This window comes from Pholcus phalangioides, unplaced genomic scaffold (assembly GCF_987345545.1).
Source record: "Pholcus phalangioides strain wild (caught in Gottingen) unplaced genomic scaffold, Ppha-v1.0 ptg000015l_1, whole genome shotgun sequence".
Lineage (NCBI taxonomy): Eukaryota > Metazoa > Arthropoda > Arachnida > Araneae > Pholcidae > Pholcus > Pholcus phalangioides.
In genome coordinates, this window is record NW_028301608.1 from 15,273,981 (window position 1) to 15,300,687 (window position 26,707).

Below are 26,707 nucleotides of genomic sequence, written 5' to 3' on the forward strand. Positions count from 1 at the left end.
GTGAAGTTGGTATCTCCACCTTTGAAGTAAGGGAAGCAAGATCAAAACTATCATACGTCGCCCGACTTTGGTCACTGGATGATCGTGAAAAAACTCTTCATCTACTCTTTCTATTGCCTCCAAAGTACATCCTGGTGGCGTAGGACCAACTTCCTCGGTAAAAAGTATCTTAACACGCTAGTGCTACAAAACATCCAGCGATCAGGTCGAGCAATTAAAACATCGATTCGCAAGAAGGCCCACGAATTGTGGAGGCAAGAAGTACTAAAGAAATCATCATTGAACTACTATTGCAGGAAATTAGCCTATTCCTGGGAGAGCGCGTATGATGGATCTCTTCCATCAACACTCTTCTTCAAAGCTCGAACTCGCTCACTGGAGACAAACCACCGTCTTGCTACGTCCACTGTGAACATGGTCGCTACATGCCCTCTCTGCAGGATGAACGAGGAAACCATAGAACACATCCTATTACACTGTCCTGAATTGTCACGCTGCCAAATGTACCTATACGAGCCTCCAGATGTAGATGACTGTGTTGCTTTTAGACTCGGTCTAAACATAAGAAGACCATCTGACAAGGAAAAAATCGTGAATGACACGAAAGCACAGCTAATGCAGTGGCATAGCAAAAGAAATTAACTACGATAAGAAGAGGCACCGGTGTTGTGGTGCTAGCCGTTACAAAGGCATCCTTATCTTTATCCTTAGAAACGCGGGAATTCGTTTGTTTTTGTTTACTTTCTCTCCGCGATTATCGCGGAGATTTTAATTTTAGGATTCTATTTCGCTTTTCCCCCTTCTATGTTGTTTGTGTATGCAAATATTTAATTAAATGTCGGAGTCTTCGGGAGTGACGGATCTCATGTTTAGAAACCTATGTTGGAGGCTGCAGGTAATATTTCGCTTTTTCGTGTCTCTTCAACTGAATCAAAAACTGGGAGGGGGAACAGCTTAGGTATAGGGGACAGGTTGGCGATTTTCGGCGACTTCTTTTTTCGGCGCCAAATATGTCTGACGATCCCATCAGAAGTCGCCAAGGCCGTTAGACACATTACGAGCGCCGAAAAAAAAAAATCGCCAGCATAGAAAACAATATGAAAAATATCATGAAACACAAGAGAAACGGAAACATAAATAAGAGCTGAATTGAGCGAGTATAAAAATGCTAAAACCAATAAGCATAATTACAATAAAAAAATAATTATAAATGAAAACCCGGACTCTTTCCGGGAATCCGGGTTCTTATAAATAAACAACGGTCCTGCATGTTTTATAAATAAATATATTCTATGTATTAGAAATTAAAACCCGGACTCTTTTTTCGGGAATCCGGGTTCTTTTAAATAAAATAATAACGATGCCTGCATGTAGAAAAGAATAAATATTGCAAAATATTAAAGGTACAACCTGAGGAGAAAAGATATCCAAAATAATTCCAATTAATCCGACACACACACTACATCATATATACGGAAGGAAGAGAAAATATGAAGAACTAACGGTTTTTCAAAACGCAGCGGCTATAAGGTGACGTCATTTGGAAGAAAAAAAGAGAGAGAATAGAATGAGAAAAAGAGAAAACCAGTTTGAAAATGGCAGTAAAACCCGTTTGAAAGACGCGCTGGACGCTAAGAACACGGAAAAACAACAGTCAGCTCCATCGACTGGCAGAATTCTACGAACATTCTGGAACAATGACAACCCAGCAGAACAACAAACCAGAGCGCGCCAACGATGGCAACTTATCGCCGGAAAAAAGTTGCCAACTTGGCGTGTCCCCTATATCGAAGCTGTTCCAACACTACATTCCCAGAAACGTGTTACGTAATCACGCTATGCGTTTGTGTTTTCCTAGCGTTACGCATCAGATCAGGGCGGCTATATAAAGTATATGGCTTTGGCATCAGCTACTCTGTCGTCTGCATGCTCCGGTTTAAATGGAAACAAAACACACAAGAGTGAAGAAGACATGGGCGAAACGCGCGGCGCACAACGCATTTGACTCCAGAAGCAGTCGGCCAATCACGCCCGATGTAAAGTGCTGTCGTGAGCCGTATTGCCCTCTGTAGGAGAACAGCCATATCGCTTTTCTGATTGGTGAGTGGACGGCTTGTCCCACTGGGTGATTCACGTTGCACGCGGCACAGAGAACCTGCTGCTAGGAATAGGTGTTTTGCGCCGCGTGAATCGAATTGGATCATTTCGTGTCGGCAGAAATGTGTTACATAATCACGCTACGTGTTTGGGTTCTCCTCGCATGCTGCATCAGCTCAAAGCAACTATATAGTATATTATGGCCCTGGCATCAGCTACTCTGTCGTCTGCATGCTCTGGTTTGAAGGGAAGTGAAAGAAAACACAAGAACAACATGGCATACGGCGCATTTGACTCCTCCAGAAACAGTCCACCAATAATGCCCGATGTAAAGTGTCGCCATGAGCGGCATAGTGCTGTGTAGGAAACAGTTGTACTGTTTTTCTTATTGGTGAGTGGACTGTGTGTCGTGCTAGGCAGATCATGTTGCGCACGGCACAGAAAACCTGCTCCTAGGAAAACCGGCTGAGAACCTCTGCTCTAGAGTGACTGTTGCTCGTTATTTTATGTGTTCATATCACAACATCATTTTACTACAGCTTTTGGTTACAATCATCACTAGATTCATGATTCCTTTTTTCCGATAATTTCAATCCACCTAACATTTTTAAATTCATTTAATCCATTGGTTTTCATGACAAGTCATAGTTTTCTATATTCTACATTATTGTTTTTATGCTATACATCCGTTTTAGTTCGTACAAACTATTCTTTTCATTTTATTTTTAATTAGTCATTTGTTTTGCCGCAGCTTGTCCAAATAAATCGTTGCGCCATGAAAACTGAAATCCAATCCTAAAATTTGTGTGGTTTGCAGAGAATGACATCTCTCTTTCTCTACATCTCCCATTCACGTAGGTGCGGGAACCTTGGAGGCTGAGGCTGTTTGAACTCCAACCCCCAACAAATTTTATGGGGGGAAGCTGAGCTCTTCCCCAATAATAATTAATGAATGCACAATGTAACATACCACTCCCCTTCCTGCATAAAGGTGCATAAGTCCTGTTTATATGGGACAACTGACAACTTTTACTCCCTTCAATAATTTCTTCATGTCGGTGCTTCTGTCCCCATCTAGGGTCTATTGTTAACTGATGTGGTGGTCGAGTGGTCATAGTGATATACTCAAATCATGAGGACCCAGGCTTGAACCCCATCAGCACCACAGTGATAATCAGCTGTAGTTGGTTTCCTGCGGTTCTCAATTTCAAGGATCTCCCTGTTAAAAAGTCTCGCCACAGAGAGCAACAGGCCTACAACAGTACAAATATTCAATCATTACACTTCACTTCTGAAATATAGATGGCGGCACTGAAAACTTTATGCACAACACTACAGGGTTTAAGCTAGATAAAAAATTCCTTCCAAAAAAGCGAAAATGGGGGAAAAGCTTTAGCAAAATGCTACAATGCTAATATAATGGTTGATGGTTGGATGTCTCTACTCGTTCCGTACCTCCTGTATGTATTTTTGCAAAAAATGCAAAAGTACATTGAAAGTATCACCGTAGCTTAAACCCTGCAACACTAGATACACACTAAGTATTGTCAGGTACACACAGTCACACTTCTGGCACAACTCACTTGGCAGTAAACTGCCCATGGCGATAGAGGGGAGCTGTACTTGGCTAGAAAGAAAGAGGGCTACTATTATCATGAGCTGTCAGCTGAGTTGGAAGGCTGTCCGTTGCACAGTCCTGTTTCGCGTACCTAGGCCTATATGCTTCAAAAAAAGTAAATATCAATGCTTCTGTTGCATAGTAGGTCTAGTGCATTCACCCGGAATACAAGGGGACTATGGGTTCAACTCCTGCAGTGGCCTGTGAATTTATTTTTCGAAATTGAGATCTTCACATCCACTCATCTATACTTTGAATTAAAGAAATCTGATGATAAGAAGAGTGATTATGCATTTTGTGTGGGAAAATTTGGCTAATTAGTTTATTTTATGTAATTGGCTAGTTAGTTTCTTCCATGGGGAGTTGGAATTCTAAAATTTGTAATTTTATAGTTGGTTCATAATCTATATAAAATTGATTTTCTGTCTGTGTTCTCTATACAAATCTACAATTTTAGATCTATCGTGGCCAAATTTTGCATGTATACCAAATGGGACATGACTTGAATGATAGGCTACTTTAAAAGTTTGTCAGACCCTGGGCAAATGCCCGAAATGGGCAAAAACTGTCTGCAACAATGGTCGGTCTTGTTGTTTACCCCCAATTGTAGAATATTCTTCATATTCTCAAACTCATAAATAAAAATCCAGAAAATTCTGTAACCTAAAAGCTGTTCGATAATTGTGATATGTTTTAAATATTAATTTTTTTTTACCCAGCAATTAGATTGCAGTCTTCTCGGGAACACAGAGGATTGGTGGCTTACAGAGCTGTTGCTGTCTCCCGGTACTCATCGTTTTCAGCTGTTCGAATGGGTGTTTTCAAGGTATTGATTTACTAAACTTTATAATATCTATAACTGTGTCTTTTTATTATGAACCAGCTTATAATCTTTCTTACATTCTGCACTTAAAGCTGCAGTAGGTATTTATTCTTTGGGGGAGGTGTAGCCCAGGCCAATAAAGTACCTGCCTGCACTACAAAAAGATGTTCATAGGTGTCGCAAGCGAAAGGAAGAATACGCCGAAATCTGTGATGAACAATCTGGAAACATTTTAAGAAAAGTATGGAAAACACTATTACGAGAATTTTTATTACTACTACTACTACTTAACTGCTTTGCGATGGTGAGAAGAGATTAAAGAAAACACAGAGCTGGTTATTGAATTTATTCCACTTCTAAAACCACACATGCTCCTCATACGCATTCCTCTATGGAATTTCTAATGAATTGATACATGCCAGAATGTGCTTGTTATGTGTTATATGTAGTGCTGCCATCAATTTTTCTAAGTGAAGTGCAATCTTTGATCAACTGAAGCGTTGCAGTCCTGTTGCTCTGTGGTGAGACTTTTTAATGGGGAGATCGGCCCAGTGCTGCCATCTGCAATAAATTTCCCTAACTATTAGAGAAGTGTAATGATTGAATAACTGTACTGTTTTGGGCCTGTTAATCTCTGCGGCGAAACTTTTTAACAGGGAGATCGGCTCGCATTTGCACCTCAAAGTTGTGAGCCACAGAAACCAAACTCGGTCGATCACCACTGTTACAACGGATGAAAATATTTACTGCAGAACATTTCTGGTCAACCGAAGTCTTATTGCAGAAAAATGCAAAGCATTATGCTTGGATATTTTTTTGGGGGGGGGGGGGGCTCGCAAGTTCGATAAGTTCTTGCCAGAATTTTTTCTGTTGTACGCTAAGGTACAACAAAAATGAGGAGAGGACAACTGTAAGTCACATCTCTATGACGGAAAGCCCCTCTCCCAACTGATGGGTTAGCATCGGATCGTTTCAAGAGCAGGATGAGTCAAGTGATTTTTCTGACTCACTTTTTCCCTTCCAGGCAAATTTGCATGCATACTCCTAGAAAATTTCAACTAGGCTTATATTTCATTTGTGTGAGGCCCCTGGGCTGTGTCCGGTCGGTCCCATGCGTTAAGATAGCACTGGTTACCATATATATCAACCTTTCTGCAAGACACGAAAGAAAAAAGTTGTAGAATTTGTCCTTCAGAATTGGCAATGAAATGCAAGTCCTGGTATGTGTAAATGTAAAACCTTGTGTGCGAAAATGACTGGTGTGAAATAAAGAAGAGTAAATGATGTGTATTTATTTTGTTTGACCCTTTCTATTTTCTTTTGAATTTAGGTTGAAATTCACCATCCCGAAAGATGTTCAACAATTACATCCTGCTGATGAAAATGTGAAAGGTATTTCCTTAAAATTAATTAGATTGTTTATATTTCAGCATATTTGCGCGATATCAGTGTCACTTATGATTTGGCGACAGTTTGTAACACTGTTTTACTTTTGTAAAAATGGAAGCATTGATTACTGTGGAACAGCTATGGAAATACCCTTTCTTGGCAATTTCCTTTGTAGCCTGCTGTTTTTCCCTGGTTGGCCATTTTCTTCCATTGACAGTTTTCTGTCGGCTACTATTATTTCTTTTGGCTTCTAGGTTTGCCACTTCTTTTTTACTGTTGTTTTAATGTTAGCCTGTATTGTCATTCTTTGAAGGTGGAGTCACCCTTAGAGGTCGCTAGTAATTATAGGCTTCTGTGTTGAAGTGTACAGAATCTATTGAATCTGTTAGAACTTTTTTTTTGTTTGTTTCGCTGTGCAATATATACCATTTTCTCAATATGTTACATTTAGTTTCCGTTTCAATTTTTTTCTGAATATTTTTTTCTCAGGTCGTACACACATTTCATACTTCCATTTTTACTAATATTTTGCACTAGCCTTTATAATTTTAATCCAGCAATCATGCTTTTATTGAACCCTGAGAGACATTTTTGCCCTGATCGTTTTATTATTTAAAAGAGATTGCAAGTTTTTATTTATATTCCAGAGAATTTATACTACTCTATATCTGGAGAGACCTTTGTATTATTTAAAAAAAAAGAGGTTCAGTTTTTATTTATAAGCTGTTCATATTATAAAATGCTACTTCATTTCAATCTCGATCCTGCATCTGACCTAGGATGTTATATTTTTAATTTCGATTCCTTTGTTCTATCTAACAATTTTGTTTTGTTCATTATTGTTTTCATCATGACTCTGTTTCACTCTTGGCTACTTCTCATCATGCTTCCAGATGTTTTTTCGCCAAAGAAAAGAATTGCCAACACATTATCAAAAAGGGATTATACTGTTTCATCAATGTTTTTTATAACGCTTCATTCACTAACCCTTCAAAATAATCAGTGATTCTCTCTGAATACCCAAAGTACAATATGCCAAAAACTGCTATGTGTGTTGCAGAAAAATCTCTGTAAGAATTTCTGGAAAAGCGCTCATCTTTGTAGGAAACACTATTGCGGGAATTTTTACCACAGAACCTTTTCAGTCAGCTCAAACCTCGTTGCTGAACAATGCAAAACACAACATTCTGCTTTGGGCCTCTTCATACAGTTAAGAAACATTAAACAGGCTTCTGAGGCCAGACACAAGTGCTAGTGTTACTTATGTTAGCGTGAGTGTTTGTGGGTTAAGATGATATTTCGTATTAACTTTTATATCCTTCAGTTTCAGAAATATTCAACTCTAACTATGTGACCCCGATTTCATCACACTTCTTAGCTTCTTGCACACTCAATGGCTCTTATTTATTTGCTAGCTGCTTTTGGGGTTATTTTTCTTCTTCTTCTTCTTTTTTTTGATGCCACGAGAATGAAGGCTGAGATAAACCCAGGCTTTGGTTTCAATTTTCTGTCACCAAGAGAATGTGGCCACTACAAAACAATAAGTTCCCAAAATTTTTTGGTTGATCAGTTCTTGATTATTGCTTTGATTGATTTATGATTTTTCTAATTTCAAAGATTTCTTCCCACAGAATGTAAAGTTTGTCTCAAAAGTTTAAGCACAATATGAAAATGCCGATAAAATCAAAAATATGAATTAAAAATATTTTTCCTAGGTATAAAATTGAATTGAAATCCAAATCAAAAAGAAGAAAATGGATGTATATTATTGAATATATACAGTTGGTCAATGAAAATGATGTATATTTGTATTTTTTGTGGGAACTCACTATCTCGAAAGTTTAAACCCTTGATGCAAATTTTAAAGACGATGTGTTGTGTTGGCTGAAATTACATGTTCTCAGAGTGAAATAGGCCTAAAACAGAGGGGAAACTTTTTTGCTAGTGAATATCAAAATGCTGAAGTCATCACAGTTCCAGAGGGAATGATTTCTAAAATCTTCAAATATGAATTGAAAAGTAAGACTGTTAGACAAATTTCTAATATTCTTAACTCATCAAATTAATTGGTACATATCAAGTTCTTGCCAAAGAGAGCATTTTTAATTAAAAACCGCAATCTGGAATGCCACATGCTATGTGTATTCATACAGACAGACTGGTTCAGAAAGTGGTGTCCACTCAAACAAAATTAGAAATGTGAAAAATAACCTGTGGCTAAATATGTCAAAAGGTATGGTACATAAATGCCTAAGAGACTGCAACTACATTAAACTGAAAAAGAAATGGTATGCACACCATGTGAAAAACAAGGTTGAGATGAGAATTGAGTTTGACCAGAAAACATGTTTTATATGAACACAAATAGCTGAAAGTAATATTCATCAAGGCAAAAAGGGAAACTTAGATGGCCATGATAACTGGAACATTTACTGGCATGACTTTACTGATGTCCCAAGGACTGTTTTTGGCCAATGACAGGGAGGCAAATTGTTAATGAGTTGGAGAAGATTTGGTTTTGATGGTCTGAGTATTCTGCCAATTGTTCAGGGAAAAAAAGACGTGAAGAAGAATCGAGAAACACTCAAGCAACATTTGCTACCATTTGACAAGCTTCTTACGGATCCAAGTAGGAGTTTTATCATGCACAAAACATTAGCTCTCAAAATAAATTTTATTAATTTTGGACTACCCACAATAGAGCACAAATGTGAACCCGATAAAGAATTACAATACAATCTTCTAGAATTCAGTATTGCTACTGAGGATTTTGGCATTCCCTAAAGTCAGAAAATCTTTCAAAAACCATTTTTATCAATGAAAACACATTTTTTCAGTGAGTCATGGACAAAAAACATTATTCATGCTTAATTACAAGATTACGTGTATTCTACTAGGATTTTTTGTGTTGTGCTTAAACTTTTGAAACAGATTCAAATGTCTAATGTTTTATTTTGTATCAAAAATCATGATTTAATTTTTACTTGTGACTTTTCATGTGAATTGTAGACATGGTATCAAGGTACCTAATTAGCAAAAATATTAAAAGTCTATTTGACATTAATTTATCTTCATATTTGCCACATTTCTTTTGTGCTTTAATACTTTTGAGACACACTGTATTTGTTGAATGAGGTCTAATTCATCTTTTATCATTTTGAATTTAGAATTTTTACCTGTCATCTCAGCATTAGGTCTTTGCAAGAAGAAAGACAATAGTTTGATTTCTGTAAGTAAAATCTTTATTTCCTGATTGTTGATATGCTGTATATGTAACTATGCATATAAATTAATTTCTTTTGAGAATTTCTACAAATTTGAATCACATTTTTCTGCAGGGAAGGGCACCAAAATCTGAACAATTGAAATTCTGGAAGGAATTCATAAACATATTGTGGGCCAAATCACAGATCTCGCATGATACAAGTGCTGAAATAGACTCGGAAGGATTTGGAGCTGAAATATCGGAATCAAGGTTTATACCATTTCTTTGAAGAAAAAGAAAAGTATAATTTGCTATTAAAAACAGAGTCAAGAAATAGAAATGTTTATTTTTGACATTTCAAGTTTAAATCTTGTAAAGGATTTCAATGATATGGGAGAAATGTTTCAGTAGGTTTTTGATTATAAAAATGTAACTTGAAGGGATTAGGTTCCAAAAAGTGTATGAAATACAGTTTATCAAATCAAGAATAAAAGTATGAGATATGGAAAGAGGTAACTCTGTAAACAAATAAGCAGTAAATTTTCTAAAGAAATGTTTCGGATATATTTTCGTACTCTTTCCCACCTCGGGTGTAAGAGTACGCACCCAAAGATTTAACTGCAAATGAATCTCCTTGTAACTTCATAACTAGATAATTTTTCATTCCACCACTCCTTACATATTTCACTGAGCCCTCCCCTCAATCTCAATTGGATTGTTAATAAGGATGATGGATTGATTTTAATAAGGATTGTTCACAGGCTGGGTAAATAGACCTCTCATTTCATGATTAAACTTGTTGAGAAAATTCATTAGAGTTTTTGGAATTATTTCCTGCTGTGATTTCAAGGTATTTTAATGTCATCGTCCCTTTTTCTTCCTTTTATAGTCTCTACAAACTTCTTTCTTCACCTTATATTAACAGAGAAGACTCACATCACTGTGCATACCCCTTAGCCGCTTGTGTACTGATTTTCTAAATTGCTCATAGATAGTAACACCTGGTGATGCATTTAAATTGAACATCATCATATTGTTCAGCTGAGAATGTTCTTCATAATAACTGAAAACGTAAAAGCTTTCATCAATGTTCCACTGACATAAAAATTGCAGACTGAAGTGTAAGTGATAAACTCATATTTGACCTAATAAATTGGAGACATAAAGGATGTTATCAATAATGGCAGTTTCTTGAGATACTTCAAAACATATGTGAACTTGGTATTATTAAATTTTACTTGGCTTACTGCCAGCTGCTAGAAATTGCATGTATACTTTTACCCATCTTTTCCTTATACATTATATGCATTTCTTTTACATTTTCACCAGACTGTAGAATTTCCCATTTGATTCCACTTTTCAACCAATTTAAGTACAGTGAAACCTGTCTTAGAAGGTTAACTTAAGTTTCTCAGAAAGCCAACTGAAAGCCAACTAAAACTAACTTAAGTTTCATGGGAAAGGTTTTATTCTTGTGATGGAGGTAAATAGAGTGAATTACAGTTATAAATAATGTTATTAAACAGGGAAATATATGGGAAGAAAATTACAAACTGAAAAGAATTGTCAAATACTTTTATATTTATTTTTCTGCATACAGGATGATTCAAAAAGATGAGGAAAACTTTAAGAGATGATAGTACACACCAATACAAAAAATTGTCATCAAAGACTGCATGATCTAACATGAAATGCAAATGTGCTAGAGCGTTTCGAAACGGTCGCTCCGCAAACGTTAAAATGGCATTCCTGTTGAAATTAATCATAATACAACCATATTATCTGTAGATTTTTTTCTGAGAGGTTGGAACTAGGGATGGGATGAAGTATGATTTGGCCGAATACTGAATATTTCACGACAGAATATTGATTTTCTTAAAATTAATCAAAATTATAAATAAAATTAGTGTTTTTAATTAAAAATGAAATTATTGGTAATTTTAAATGATATTGCATTTCAATTATGCAATTTATTATTTAAATAAATATTAAAAACTGTAGTAATTGAAAGATTTTTATTGTCATGATACTGAAAATCAAATTTAGTGATGATATATAGTCGAACTTTGTTAATTCAAAGTCCAAAGTCATTAAAGAAGTTCGAGTTATCCAAAATTCAAATTATCCAGTTAATCTATCCTGGACCTGTAAAAAGGCTACAAATTGCAACTTATAATCATCAACATTCACAAGGGAGGGGGGATAATAGTTATCAATTATTAAAATTTTTATCACCAGTTATGAAACTGTTTCCCAAATTTTAATTATTTGTAATTATAATAATTGGTCTTAGCTACTGTTCTGGAATCAATATCACTGCAGAATTTCTTGACCATGCTTAAAGCTTTATTTACGGAAGCAATTCACGATCATCGGTTACGAAACTGTATTCCAAATTTTGCTTGTCATTCGTATGCTATCAGTGAAATACACTTTCAGTAGCGTATTCCAATTTTTACTTTGACTAAAAAAATTCAGATTTTGAATGGTACACTTTGATCCATAAGTTGAACAACATAATTAGTATCAAGTGGTACACATTCTCGATGCATTCCAACTGAACAATATCAAAATAGGCACTAAGCTATCATAGAAAGAATAGAGAAAAAAAAGAATATTCAAAACTTTTAATTTGAAAATTTGTTGTTTAACAACTTGGTCAAATAAAACAAAATCTGTGACTTTTAGAATTTTTCCAAAATAAATTTGCTGATGCAAAAATCATAATTTTTTCCCCTCTAACGTCAAATTAAACAAGAAATTTTAACAGAAAACTCAAGGAGAGTTTGTAAAAGTTCAAATTATCTAAAATTTGAATTAATTAAGTTTGAATTAACCAAGTTCCACAGTATTGTATTTAAATATTACTTAAGGAATCAATTTTTTCAACACTTGTCGCAATTTTACATCAAATAAAAAAAAAATAGCAACTATTATTTACTCGAAAATAATAATGCTTCATAAGATTTACGACTTATTTTCTTATTTTTCCTCTTTCAGTAGCTTAATATGTTTCTTGTCTAGGTACATCCTTCAGTTAATGAACTTGTGTAATTCATGCTCACTTTCATTTTATTGCATTCTATTCTCAATTTCATGTTTTCTTTATCCTAGAAATTCACCCTGACATAGCCTTTCTTACAGAAAGAGATATACACCACACAATAAAATATAAATAGCAAATTTTTTTAAATTTATGCAAAAAATTCCAATTAATATCATTTTTTAAAATTAGTTTGTTGTGCTTGGATTTACACAGATATTCAGCCGAATACCTGAGCATTATTCAGCCAAACAGCTGAATACCGAATAGTGGTCGAATATTCATCTCTGGTTAGAACACGCATATAAATACGAGTAGAAAAATTAGCATTTTTCGTACAAAAACATGACAGTCTATTCCATTCCTTAAAATTTCATTATTCATGTGAGTGATATTTTCACATGAGAAGTATACTCTGCTGAAGACTATACGATGATATTGTTTTGACAGTAACAAAATTGGCATCTGCAGTCTAATATGCAGGAAATTACAGCAGAGCAGGAACTGGGGGGGGGGGGCAACTGCCTTGGGCGGCAGTTTTAGGTGGGAACAAAGAGCAGGTTACAAAATTATCAAATTTTAAAGTTGTGGGGGACGGCAAAATAATGTTTGCCCTGGGCGGCAAAAATCTTAGTTAGGACCCTGATGACAGTATATTTTATTTGTCTATAAAAAAATCTCACACCCCAAGTCACAGGTCCTACAAAAATTACTCAATAATATCCATTCATTGCCAGTTTCATCTTTAGAAATTAAATGACAGCACCTGAACACACACATGAACAAAATTTTCTTTTATGCAGTGAGGTTCCACAATAATTAATATTCTGTTACAGCCAGCTCTTTGGATTTAAAATGGTAGTGAATTTCCTATGTGGCAATTGATTAGTGCTTTGTACAATTTGAAAGAAAGGAAGCCACAAATTTATAACATTTTCATTGCTGTTGTCAGTTAGAAGATAAGTTTTTGGCTGTTGTAAATTTATTAGACAATTCCAGATGATGCCAACTGCTGGTGTTGAGGAAACATTGGAAAAAAAACTAATTTGCAATGACAGCTTTTTACCCCAAAAACTTCTCTTCCAAAAAAAGCTATGTTTGGGATTTAAATCTGGGTTTACTGGTGATATTGATGCTTCTACCTTAGGTGATTGAAATTGATAGGTCAAGTGCTAGATTCAGTGGGGAATCTTAATAGCCAACTTGTGCAATATGTGCTTGTTTGTTTGCTTATAGAAGGTGTATGTCCAAGAAAATGAGTTGAAAAGTATGAAAATCTCGGAATTACAAAGCTTTAAAGGAAATTAATGGATTTTATATGAAGTGCCAACAAAATTAATAGAACTTCTTGCATTTCATCAATCATAATATTTTTTGTTTTGTCAAAATTTGATTAATAATTTTTTTTTGTCAGTTGAAAACTTTATTCAATGTGTTATTACTTCTAGCAATTCACAAGTAGTAACCATTGAAGAAGAATACATGAGGTCAACAGATCTTATTAGGAACTGCTCTTATAAAACCAATGTGAATGATCTTTTTATGGATCATGTCACTCTTTTCGCTCCAGATGTTACTAGAGACATTGACAGCATTCTTTCGAGTGAAATCCCAGACAAGGACGGGTAATTTTACATTTCTCAATCATTCAGCCTATGATATTCATATGTAAGATTTGTTTTTTAATTAAAGTCATCTAAATAAATCAACAAATTCTCATGTGAAGCGGAAAAGACAAAAAACATTTTGCTTTATAAAGTAGTTGTTCTATGTTTTGTATAAGAACACAGAGTTAGAAATACCATTGTTATAACTTTGAAAAACAAAATGTATAGACAAGTCTTATTGGCCCACAAATGGGTCTGAAAGATTCAGGAGGTGGGGTACGATCCTCTTTGATGTATTGACTCAAAATGGATTCTGGTCCCCAAAGCAGAATGTTTCACTGGGTTTTGAAAAGCCCGGCATGTTCTGACTGAAAATGTTCTGCAGTAAAAATTGCCATAATGTATTTTTTACACCAAAAAGTTATTTTCTTAAAATTCTTCCTGACATTATTCTGTGGCAGGTTACAGTTTTAGGTATGCTCTGCTTTGGGGATCCTAGGGAGCAGCTGATTCATTGCTTGTCATCCCGATCCAAAGAACTCAAAGAATCACTTAAAGATGGATATGTAGTGCGCAAAGTCTGTACTTTAAGTTACCTACCGTAGTCAAGAATAAAAATTAAAAAAAAAAATTGGGTTAGGTATAAGAAGCATGCTTTTTTGCATGTCATAATCTATAAACTAATAGAGTTTTTAGAGGAAGACTTTGTTGAGCAGCTAAAAGTAAATTGAAATAGATAAGTAATTTATTTTAATTTGTATTTGCATTCTTTCTATGAATTTTTTTTCTGTGCCTATATCAACAAACATAGATAAAGAAACAATTTTTTATGCACTGTACTGGAGGACTATTTTGCTCTTCGTGGTAAGGGAGTATTTAGAATTTCGCTGCCTATTCCTCTTTTGAATGTAGAAGATTTAGTCCCATTGTACACCCCTCATAATATTTTGAAGCCTGGTATGGTTGCATTCTTCACACCTGCTAAGTGTGACCTAATATTCTGACCTCTTTTGTTATATATCTCATTGGGATTTTCATACAGAAACTCCCATCTTTTATACGTGTAAATAAATGTGTGTGTATCATAATACAAGCAATGTCAACTGCTTTATATCAGGGTTGGCAGGTTTTTGTCACATGGCAGTTTTTGATGGTTTAAACCATTGTTTAAATGTTCATGTCAAAAATCTCAAATATTGCCTTTCAATACAAAAATTCTCATTGGAAATACACATGTTAATTGCATGTAATGTTTAAAATGACTATGTTATACAAAGAATAAATACTTAATATGATTCTAGAATAATTTTCTGTCTACCGCATTATTTTGTACAACATATACAGTAAAACCTCGATAAGTCGTCACCTCAAGTTATCGAAAAATTATGACGACTTAAGCGGAGTTCCGTCAGTTTTAATGTGCAATGTTATGAAAATCGTATAAATTTAAAGTAATATGACATTTATTAAAGTATGAATCAAAATAACAATATTAATAAAATTTATAGATTGCGAAAGAAAAAATAATAGCAATTTTTTATCTTTTTTATCTTTTATTACTTAAATTATTGTGGTGAAATGTACTGTAGACTTTGATTTATACTAGTAATTTTTAATTTAGACTAACAGAGCAACTGTTTGAATAAGTAGCTTTTCTTCATAACAGAACTCTGTATTGCACATTAATTTTACATATACATGAAATTTAATTTTAGTGTTTGAATTCTTCATCAGTAGTTCATGATGCAACTACAAAGTAATCTCGAACACTTTTGACTTGGTGGGGGAGCCCTGGGCAGGGAAAAGTAAACAGAAGACCTCATCTTGGGAAAGAATGACTGATTTTTTTCAACAAAGATATTTTGTTTAAATTGCAAGCCCTAAATTAGTAGAGTCCATGCACTTTCTATGATTATTTATTATCCGTGGCCGTTGTACTTTGACTTTAACTTGATTAATTTGATTCTTTGATTTACGTAATTTTTGATTTCCTTTATGTAATCTTTGACATATCAATAAATTTTGGTTTTGCCGGAGATGCCCTGTCCCCCCCCCGCTGGGGGGGGGGGCGAAGGGCTTACGGTGCTTCTTGCGACAGAGCTTGGGTGTTTCGTGGTTTGTCCAGTTTCTCCAATAGAACCCAGGTAGAAATGAGATCTAGCCTGAACAGTCCCCAACGTTCCAAAAACCTTAGTCAGCAAATGAACTTCCCCAGCGTAAGTTTCGTTAGTTAAACTGTTCCATTTGGGTATATAGGATTTCATGGTGACTTTTAAGCATATGGCAATGTTATTAACAAGCTTTTTTAATGGGAGCTATAAAAATAGTCTGTTCCTCTTTCTCAAACGTTTTCATAGTGACGACTTAACCAAAATTAGCAACGAGTAAATGAGGGTTTAATAACATTGTGGTCTATGAGAGCTGGAAGGGTCTGAAGAAAAATGATGACTTAACCGGAGTGACGACTTATCAAGATGACGACTTAACGAGGTTTTACTGTATATTATTATTTTTTTAAATATACAATTTGAATAGAGCATAGCATAAAAGCTGAAGGAAAAACTATCTATTTGATATTCCATATTATTTTCGGCCTTCTAAAATTTCTTCAACTGCTTATATATATGTATTGATATAAATCACATGCTGTACTGTTTTCATAACAAATAAGTGTTTAAAAATTCCATATATGTAATGTTGATTTCTGTTATTATTAAATTATCTAGATAATCACTGAGATACATAAAAGAATATCCATATTGTGCGTAACATTAAAATATATATCTAGCAATCAAAATACTACATTGTAGTACTAAAAAGTCTTTTAATTTGAAGTGCTGGCTTGTATATTGGGCTTAAGAAACTCCTGCAACATATTCATAGTGCAAAAGTAAGAATAACTAAATTTTACTATGATATGGTATATTTACTGGCATTTATATAATGCAATGTTTTTTCAATTGAAGCTGTATTTAAATGTGCAAAACAATGATTTGGGTATATCAAGTTCTGCCAGCTTTGCTTTGATTAAAAATACTCTTAACTCTGAATTTATACAACCTAAGTTAAGACATTTTTAAGGTGAGAAATTAGTTTAATTAGTGTATTGATAGATGCTGCGTGAGAATTTTTATATGGAATAAAATTTTGGGCAGATCTGAAAATTTAAAATATTGAAATATATTTTTTATGCACAGTAATTATAATTCAAAATATAATACACTTTACCTTGAAAGTGTTTTTTTTTTAAAATTTAATATATATCTATCAGGTTAAAAAAAACAAACTATTTGATAACATTGACAATAAGTTTCTCACTGTTTCAATACTGTGTTTCTGAGGTCAGAAACCTGACTCTGATCCCTTATCACACATATTTTGAATAGACAGCTCTCTTTGACTTAGTAAATTGAACAAAGATAATCAATAGTTTAGATAATAATGAACCATAAAATTATGTATTATTTGTTCTAGATTCTTTGTGTCTCGAAAAATTCAAAATAGCAAATTATAATTGGTATTCTGTTTTAATTATTGTAATAAATTAGTGTTTAAAAATAAAGCATTGTAATATGCAAAAAGATAAGTTCTTCATCATGTTATGTACCTATTGTGTTCAAAACATTATCCAAAAACATTCATGTAGGTTTTTGATGGTTTTCTGCAGTTTTTGACTGTTTAAACCAGTTTTTGATACTTGTCATGTCAAAAACCCAACCCTGCTTAATATCTATGATGAATCAGTCCTTCACCTTAAATTTCATTCTCACCCAAAGTTTCATGAATATGCTTTGGGAAAGACTTTTGTTGAATAAAAATCTATATAATTCTCTGTTTAATTTATATTTTAAAGGGCATTTTAGTAACATCTGCATGGCATGAGACATCATGCTAGAGAAATTACAATTTATATGTTTAGGCCTACTAGAATTTTCTATTTGTAGATTGTTTGATTGTGATTTATTAACAGGTTATTTCTGTTTATCATATCTGACTGCATGTAATAAAAAAAAACTAAATTGTAAATGATAATTTCTTCATCAGAAAAAATGATGAACTGCTATCAAAATAAAATATTTTTATACCTTTTCTGTTATTTCATTTCAGTTATAGCTTTCAGAAAATACAATCTGCATCAGAGGATGAACAGAAAACGACAGTTGATATTTCCAAGCGGTTCTGTGAGCTGTATGATAATTATACAAGCGAGGTGATGTTTCATATTGCTATAATTATGAAATATTATTATTACATAAATATTTTCAGTAATGTTTTGAAATCTGTGATATATGCCTGTCACTTAAGTGAATATAGTGTATTCCTGCCGCTGCATAACAAAAAGATGCTTTTTCTTTTGAACAAAAATGTCAATTTATTCTTTATACAATCAAAAATATTTTTATTCAACACTAGAAGTACTAATATTTTTGTATACTAATCATTGTATTTAACACATTTTCTTTGTGTGACTATTCAAATAATCTCTCAATCATCCTCTTTTTTAAATATCACATTGAAATAGGAATTTCATATATCGGACGAGGGGAAGTTTACAAATGAGCTGAGCCTGTCATTTTTTGAGAATTTCTCAGAGTCAATGAAAGAGTTCATGGTATTTTTAGAGACAAGTCTGAAGCCTGTGCTGAGAAGCTCTCCCCAAAACTTTGGCAGTTTAGGACAGCATTTTACAGAACTTCACTCGAGGCAAAAACATGTGCAAGAAGTAAGCCATTTTATTATAATTTTTTCCAAATCCTTTTTGCTCTGAAGATTTTTTTGAAAATATAAACTGGTTCAAGTGTCCATTACAAAAAGATGGAAAAGTAGAAACTTCCCTTTTCTTATTACGTACTGTTTCTTGTGGAAATGGAATACGGTCAAATCTTGAAACTGATGGGACCAAAAAGGTTTTGAGATAGTTTTCGACACATAGAGTTTTTTAGTAAGAAAAGAAAAACATGCCAAAAAATAGCAAAAAAGTCTATTGACAAAAACTAAGAAAAATTATACTATATTTTAATACGTACTGATGATATTATTGGTGCTATATGCAAAATACACTAGAATATTTTGAATTTTTTTTGTTAAATTCAATTTTATTTACATACTTTATTTAAAATAATCCGTAAGCATAAATTGATGCATATTTTTTGCTCCTTGAGCTTTCATAATGCCATCTATACTAGCAAGAGCTGCAAATGTTTCGGGCCCTATCTTCTCAGTTTGCTCCAAAAAATGGTGCAGCATTTTTACAGCAATTTTTCAGCATTTTTCACTGTTAATTTTTCTAGTTCCACTGGGGCATCTTCTGCTATATTTTCATCACCCAAGTTGTCCATAAACTCAGCAGTAACTTTGATAAGGTGCGCAAGTTTGTAGTAAACTGCCCATTTTCACAAACCCTATTTGAACAGAAAACATTTGAGGCATTGTGTATAAATGGAAAGAAATATTTTTCTTTCAGCTGCATGTATTTATGACTGTTATGGAGTTTGATCATTTTATTTAACACAGTATTATTTGAAATTAAAGTATGAAATCAGTGGCAGTACTATCTACTCATGCTTATTCTCATCCCATCCGAATTATAAGCATAGGCTTGTAAGAGTGACTTTAAGAACATTCTGAAAAATGCTACCAAGAAATTATTCTGAAGCTCACTCCTTAACATCACATGACATGAAAGGGGAGAAATAAAAGAAATCCCTTTCCACTTAGGGAAAGCTGATTTTTCCGATCAACCACTGACAAATCAACATTAAGCTTGGGATATACACCTACTACACTACCCATTTACTAAATTTTTTGTTCAGTGACTGGCAATGCAAATTAATTTTTAATGCACATGCAGGAGATTCCCCTCCCACATTCTTCAATGTTAAAAATGGAAGGTGTTAGCAGGACTATTGGCTAGATATATTTTCCCACTTGTAGCAGAGGGAGTATGAAAGGAGTTATTTTTATACTTAAATGTATATGTCAGCTTGTATATTATTCATAAGGATATTTCAGCATGATAACTAATTTATCGAAGTTTTTTAAGCCTTACTTTATTTCGTAAGGAACTGCTGAATTCACATTATAAAAAACATATTGTTTTCCTCCATTGATGTTGCATAGTTTCAGGAACTTGGGATGATTATTATTAGTATTTTGCTTTATTTTTTTATGCATAATATAATTTTAGAATAATATGATTATACCATCAAGTAGTGTATAGTGAAATCTTGATCCAATGATACTTTGCGGACCAAGAAAAAATATTTCTTTTGAGGGATTATCGTTATATTACGAGGCAGTAGTTTAACACTAGAGTAAAAGTATTTCCAAACAAGACTTGAAAAGATATTGTTGTAGAGGGATTTATCATTATATCAAATATTGTTGTAGCAAGGTTTCACTGTATATTATATTCCACTTGGTAATCAGTAGATTTCAAATTGAGTCCAATCAATTGTAAAAGACAGACAAATTTTTTTTCAAGGAAAAACATTTTAAACATTGTAATACATTTTCAAGTCAAAGAAATAAATTTTTTGCAAAACCGGCACCATCTCACGTATTAAATGCTATTATCCGATGTTGCAGCTGTGTGGGCATCATGCTGGACTCTCGTCCTGAGGATTCAGGTTCGAACCCTGTCGATGGCACAGTGGTAGTCGGCTGAAGATAGTTTTCTTCGGTTTTCCAGCTTCGAGGCGCGAATTCAAGCCTGTCTTCCATTTGAAAAGGTCTCTCCACAGAGAGCAGGCAGACCTACAACACTGTACTGACATAACATGAAAAATTTAAGCATTTCCATCTTACTTCAGAAAATAGAAGACAGATGGCAGTATGAACACGAAACAAACACAACTTGACAACATAAATATGTTAGTGCTACACATACACTCGAAACACACATTCCAGCATGTATCGATTCATTAGAAATTAGAGGAATGTGTATGAGGTGCATGTATGGTTAAGTAGTAGTAGTATCCTGCCAAAGGAGTGGGTCTCTCCTATTCATATCTTTCTCTGTATATTTGGAGGGGAAAAAAATGCTTGTTTTGAGGGGAATGCTGATAATAGTACCAAATTTCTCTTTTATCCTTATAGTATCATAATCGTATAGATACTAATTGGATTCCTGATAAGAATGAGTAGGTGGTACTGCCCTATTGCTAATACAGGAAAGATGTGCTATTATAAAGTTGTCATCCCTATGCAGTTTACTATGCTTCTATTATCCGGGACAAATTAGGGGTAAAAATTGTTTCAAAATACTATCATCTTGGTTATGTACGAAAATATCTCAATTGCTGTGTATTAATTGATTTTCAGGGTTTAAAATTTTTTTTCTTTCTTCATTGCAGCTTCTTGGTAACCTTTCTTTGATAAAATCTTCTTTTGAATCATTGAGCAAAAATGAATCAAGTAGTTTTGAAGATTTGTCTCTTTGTCAGCCAAGTGAGTAAAAATCAGGTTTATTTTCTAGAGATCAAATAACTGTGTGTGTGAGATAATTTCTGATAAATAATCTGATTTACTGTTTCGTGAATTTTGATTAGGTACAAGTATACAGCATTCGCCACCATGCGGTGGTCTGGGTATCATCATGGGCTTGCATTGCAAAGACCAAGGTAGGAATCCCACTCGCAGCATAGGGGGGCGGAAGACTGAGGTTTGTTTTCTGTGGTTTCCCAACTTCAAGGCGCAAATATGAGCTGATCTCTCATTTAAAAATGTGCTCTCCACAGAGAGCAATTCAGGCCTTCAACATTTAAAATATTTATGCACTACAAAAATATAACCTGCTGAATTGTCTTCTTTCGAATTTGGAAAACATGTGGCAGCACTTGAATATGTATCCTGGGATGTACGGATTCATTAAAAATTCCACTGAGGAATGCATACGATGTGTATGTACAGTTAAGTAGTGGTAGTAGTAGAAGGAAAAAAAAAGTGGTAATAGTAGCACTTCATTAAGCAATACATAATAGGCATTCCTTAGTTTTTCAGAAACAAACTTCACATTGGGTTCACAACACATACAGCACATTCTGACATGTTCCAATTCGTTAGAAATTCGACAGAGGAATACAGATGAGATGCATGTGTGGTTCAGTAGTAGTTATATAGAGTTTCCTCACTTCATCTTTAAAGAAAAAAGCAAAATACTAAAAAGCAAAATGAATCCTTCACTCTCGTATATATGACGAACTGGGTTTTTGAAGCACTGAATTTTTTTAAAAACCTCTTCCTATATGACTAAATACGTAAATTTATCAGTGAACATTTTTTTTAAAATGGAAGATATGGGAAAATTTGGTGAAATTTAAGATATATAGTTTATTTTTTTGTCCTGAATAATGATTTTTCTTTCAAGGTTCTGTTCTGGATGAATATTGCCAAATTATGAAGTCTTGAAGGTGTGTTACAAAATTCATACCAGTATATAACTGGGTGTGTATTTATGTTTTCAAAAGGACATGTCCCCGCCAACCTATCTCCATTACCTTTTATTGTTCTTGCAACTTGATGATTTTATCAAAAACCAGTAGGTTTCGTTTGTTGCAGTCTAAATTTCATTGAGCAAATGAAGAATTTAAAAATAATTTTCTAATTTTAGAATTTTCGATATTTTTCACTTATTCAAAAAAATGTGATAATGATAATATGGGGAAAAAAATCTATCTCGAAATCTTGAGGCTGTTTTCCTCAAATGTATTTGGTCATTTTTGACAGCTTATGAAATAATAAAAAAAATATGCAGTGATATCTTGGCTATTAAAAATAACTTGTTCCAAAAACAAATATGCCAACTGTAGCGTGATTTCCTATAGATTTCTGTGGAAAGTTGTCTCATTTGTTTTTGTTCCAGGTTCTGCCTAAAATTTGAAGATTAACTTTATAAAACACCAAGAAGCACTATAAAAAAAGACAAAAACTGGCCAAAGGCCGAAATAAACAGCTTAATAATTGGATGAATGAGAATTTACAGGATATTGAGAAACTGAAGAGCTTTTAATTTCACAATATGTGCATAACCCAGTCGTGTTTGTAGGTGACACCCCTATGTGATTTGGTCAGTTCATTATTTTGTCTCAATACATGCATATGGAAAAGATAAGCTCCTATGTCCATTGAGGCTGTTTTCCTCAAATGTATTTGGTCATTTTTGACAGCTTATGAAATAATAAAAAGATATGCATTTATATCTTGGCTATCAAAAATAACTCAGTTTGTCACTCACAGTCCTGCATTGCAGGAATCTAATTCTAGGCTTCCTCCCTTTTTTTTTTCTTAGCTCAATTTTTCATTTTACATGAAATGGTTTGATAAATTTGAGAGAAAAGTTGAGGTACATCTGGGAAGAGCTTGTGAGACAGACATTAACTAATCGGGATCCAGTGACAGTATGCAACAATATTTGCATACTTGGTATTGTTTTTGTTTTCGCAGATAAGTTTTGGCAGGCGAAAATAAAGGAATGACAGAATTTTTCTATATGAACATTTATTACATTAATTTTACATTAATTACAGCAACAATCGATAAATAATCTCTGGAAATGATAATCACGATGCGGAAATTTTAAATGCTTACGTTAATAAAATTTAAAGTCATATCACAGTCATTATTGAAATCTGTCTCACCAATGCAATTATCCATGCGGGAAAAATATCCACGTGACTAGAAAGTCAGTAACGTCCGCGTTGAAGCACACGAAGTCGTCACCATTCTCGACACCTAGAATTCACGCAGGACCACATTGCGGGAATCCGATTACTGCAAGCATGGACCCAAGTGACTGTGACATCTCATCATAGGCATGATGATCTTTCCCCAAGAGATTGGCAAAATGGCAATGAAATACAGCACTGAACACAATCACCTCTACAGAACCGGTGAGACAGCAATTGAAAGGTGTCAACAAGATTGGCATTTCATCCTTCAGGATATCATCATAATAAGTGCGGAGACGCACAAGGTGCCTTTATTGTGAGCCATTTCATACTGCAAAAACAAAGAAGTGAGCGTGTGAGGATAACATGCAACCAGCATTTAAGGGAAACTTCCCCAACCTGCAGGGTCACCGGATCCAATCAAATAATACCAGAATTTGCATAACACAACAAAAGTTAAACAATCTTATCTCAAATCTGGCAACAGCGTGGGAATCGGCTGTGATAGCTGAAACATGATCATCAAGATCGATCTCAAAGAGAGGAAAAAAAAGGCAAATATTCAATAAATATAATATATTGAAACTAAATATGGTTCTCTGCTGGGCCATAACATGGATATGTTATAATTGATTTTAATGATGAATTGGTGTGAAAATTCAGCTCACAATGTGACTGTTATGTTAGTGTGTGCATCCATATCAACAAAAATGTTTGTTATCCACATTCATTAGCTAAGATGCGAAATTTAGAAGAAAAAATCTTTGTAAGCCAAAATATCATTGTTTTTGATTATAATTTTTCATTTTTGTTTTCTGTTTCTGAGGGTAAGTTAAAAGCTTTGAAATATAAAAAAATGAGTTCTGCCTGCTATGTATGTGTCATTTAACTTATGTAATGCACCACCTGTAAATTAACCTTAACTTTTCATAATATTACCCATTAATCAACTAGTAAAATAACCCATGTTGAGATATTTGTAACCCCGATCAGAAAGGCAAAGAAAGCCCATGCCGCATCTAATTTGAGAATTTTTGATTCAGGACCTATAATTGGGTCACTATTCAGCTAAAAAGCATCTCAAAGAAGGTGTTTTGTACTAGCTGTTGATCAGATGATTAAGTAGTAAAATAGTCCTAGACATTTATTCTGGGTTACAAGAACCTGAATGATCAGCCAAGGTCAGTAGGCCAAAAACTAAAATTATGAGTTTTGAGGCAGGTCATCTGATAAGCAAATGAACATTGCCAAGCAAACTTGGAATATCATAGACTTGTAAATATAACTCATGATTGAAAATATTGCAAAACTTTTGATTCATTCTAGTACATGTAGCGTTTCCTTTTTGTTTTCACGTATTTTTTTCGCACGAATCCCCATAGTTTTCAATAAGTTGATAATAATTTCACCTTTTTTTTAAATAATTTAATTTTTCACTTTCACATAGATACACGAACATATTTGACAAGTGACATGCAAAATTTATTCACCTGCATAAAATGCTATCACTTCATAAATTTGATGTGCTCAACTCCCTCTCAAAATCGGTATCACCATTTACTGAAACTAATTTTTGCCACTGTTCTAGTCAGTGACTGAAACTTGTTTTTACATACCAGTACTGTGGCACTGAAACTATTGCAGTATTTTTGGTGATACATTGCATATTTTTTTCTTAAACCATTAGCATGCAAACCGAATACTTGCGTGTGTTGTGTGGCCATGTGCACAGCGATATAAAAACGCATGCTGTACAGTTTATATTTTTTGTGGTTTTCCCCTTTTTTCATTCAAGTTGTTGTTAAATCCTTTTTCTACTAATGTTACGTAGAGCTTTAAATAAAATTTTATTGACATTCTTCATCCGCACTTGTCTCGTTTTTAACTAAATGTTTGAAAGTCTCCTCCAAATGAGCCAAATTAGTACCCAGACTTGATGAATACATGGGTGTGGCCACACAACACACGCAAGCATTCTGTTACAGTTTACGTGCTAATCAGTTAAGAAAAAAATATGCAAATTATCACAGCAATCATTGTGATGGTTTCAGCGTCACAGTATTAAATTGATCAGCATGTACATCACTGTCTCAAACATGATATTTAACCAATTTCATCCAAGAAAAGGCCAAAATCATAAAAAGCCAAAAACTACATTTGAGACTGATGGAACTATACAGTATTTTGAATGTTAGAAGTGCATCTCAAGTCGACCCAAAATGATTGTGGGTATATGCTGTTCATATCGCTGAAACTAAGGCCTATTTAACTAGAGGTTGATGCAATAATTACAAGAATGTCAGTTGCAGTAAAATTTTATTGATAAAAATCCATTTCACTTTATCAACTAAACTTTTCATCAATCATTTCTGAGATTCCAGGTGAAATTTATGTATTTTTTTAATAGTACCATGTGTACTTTCAAATAAGAAAATCTTTAGGGAATCCAAAGAATAAAATCTGCATTGAAAACCAGATAAAAAAAAAAAAAAACAAACTTTTATATTAAATAAGATTCTGCAACTCTTTCATATTTGAACTACTGTTTTTGTTAGGATAGGCGAACAATTTGTGTTGAAAATGATTTTATTGTAAATGTGCTGCCTGAAGTTTTTTTTGGAACATTAATATTTCTACTTTTATGGTCTGGAACTGAAATTTGTAATCTTATTGTTTTCAATAAATCATTTTTTAAAATAATATCTCACATCTAACATGTGATTTTGCGATTGTTTGTTTCTTGTTTCAAAGTCAATATTTCTTTGTTTAAGCAAAGTTTTTGGCTGCAACGTTTTTTGTTTGTTGTACTTCTCTCCCCCCAGCTATTCAATGTTCAATAAGCAGAATTTTTTTTTTCTTGGTGATTCTGAATGCATGTTAATTAATGTCATAGAATGTTCAGGCGAAATTATGTTATAAAAAATTTAATATACACAAAAAAAATGTTCTAGTTCTAAGGATGAAGTACAGTAGAGCATTGATTATCCAAATATGATCAACTGAAATATTTTTTAATCGAAAGCATCTCAGTCAGGAAATTCAAATTTGCACTCTATGTGGAAGCTCCACTAGCAGCCGCAAATGCTTTCTCCCAAGTGATGTAAATGATATGTTCCCCAAAGTGGTGCAAAATATATATTCCCCAAAGTGGTGCAAAATATATACGGTTTTGTGTTTAATATCACTGTTTCTTTGTTTCACATTGCGCCTATGATATTAGTACTTCTTTTTTCCAGTAAATGATCGGTTATCTAAAA

The 26,707-nt window shown here is 33.8% G+C and overlaps 1 protein-coding gene across 2 annotated transcripts; it reads left to right on the forward strand.

Annotated features, from left to right (window-relative positions):
* Positions 1-703: 703 nt before the first annotated feature.
* LOC149075523 (uncharacterized) lies at positions 704-26,143 on the forward strand. Of its 2 annotated transcripts, XM_089242895.1 has the most exons (11): positions 722-895; positions 4,435-4,541; positions 5,869-5,930; positions 9,095-9,156; positions 9,266-9,402; positions 13,624-13,800; positions 17,890-17,992; positions 18,305-18,505; positions 21,138-21,231; positions 21,333-21,404; positions 22,151-22,290. In XM_089242895.1, exons 1-11 carry the CDS (start codon positions 836-838, stop codon positions 22,189-22,191), a joined length of 1,116 nt encoding a protein of 371 aa, XP_089099021.1. In that variant the 5' UTR covers positions 722-835; the 3' UTR covers positions 22,192-22,290. The 2 variants fall into 2 exon arrangements, with proteins under 2 accessions (XP_089099022.1, XP_089099021.1); XM_089242896.1 differs by lacking the exon at positions 21,333-21,404 and having other exon boundaries at positions 704-895; positions 22,151-26,143.
* Positions 26,144-26,707: the final 564 nt, after the last annotated feature.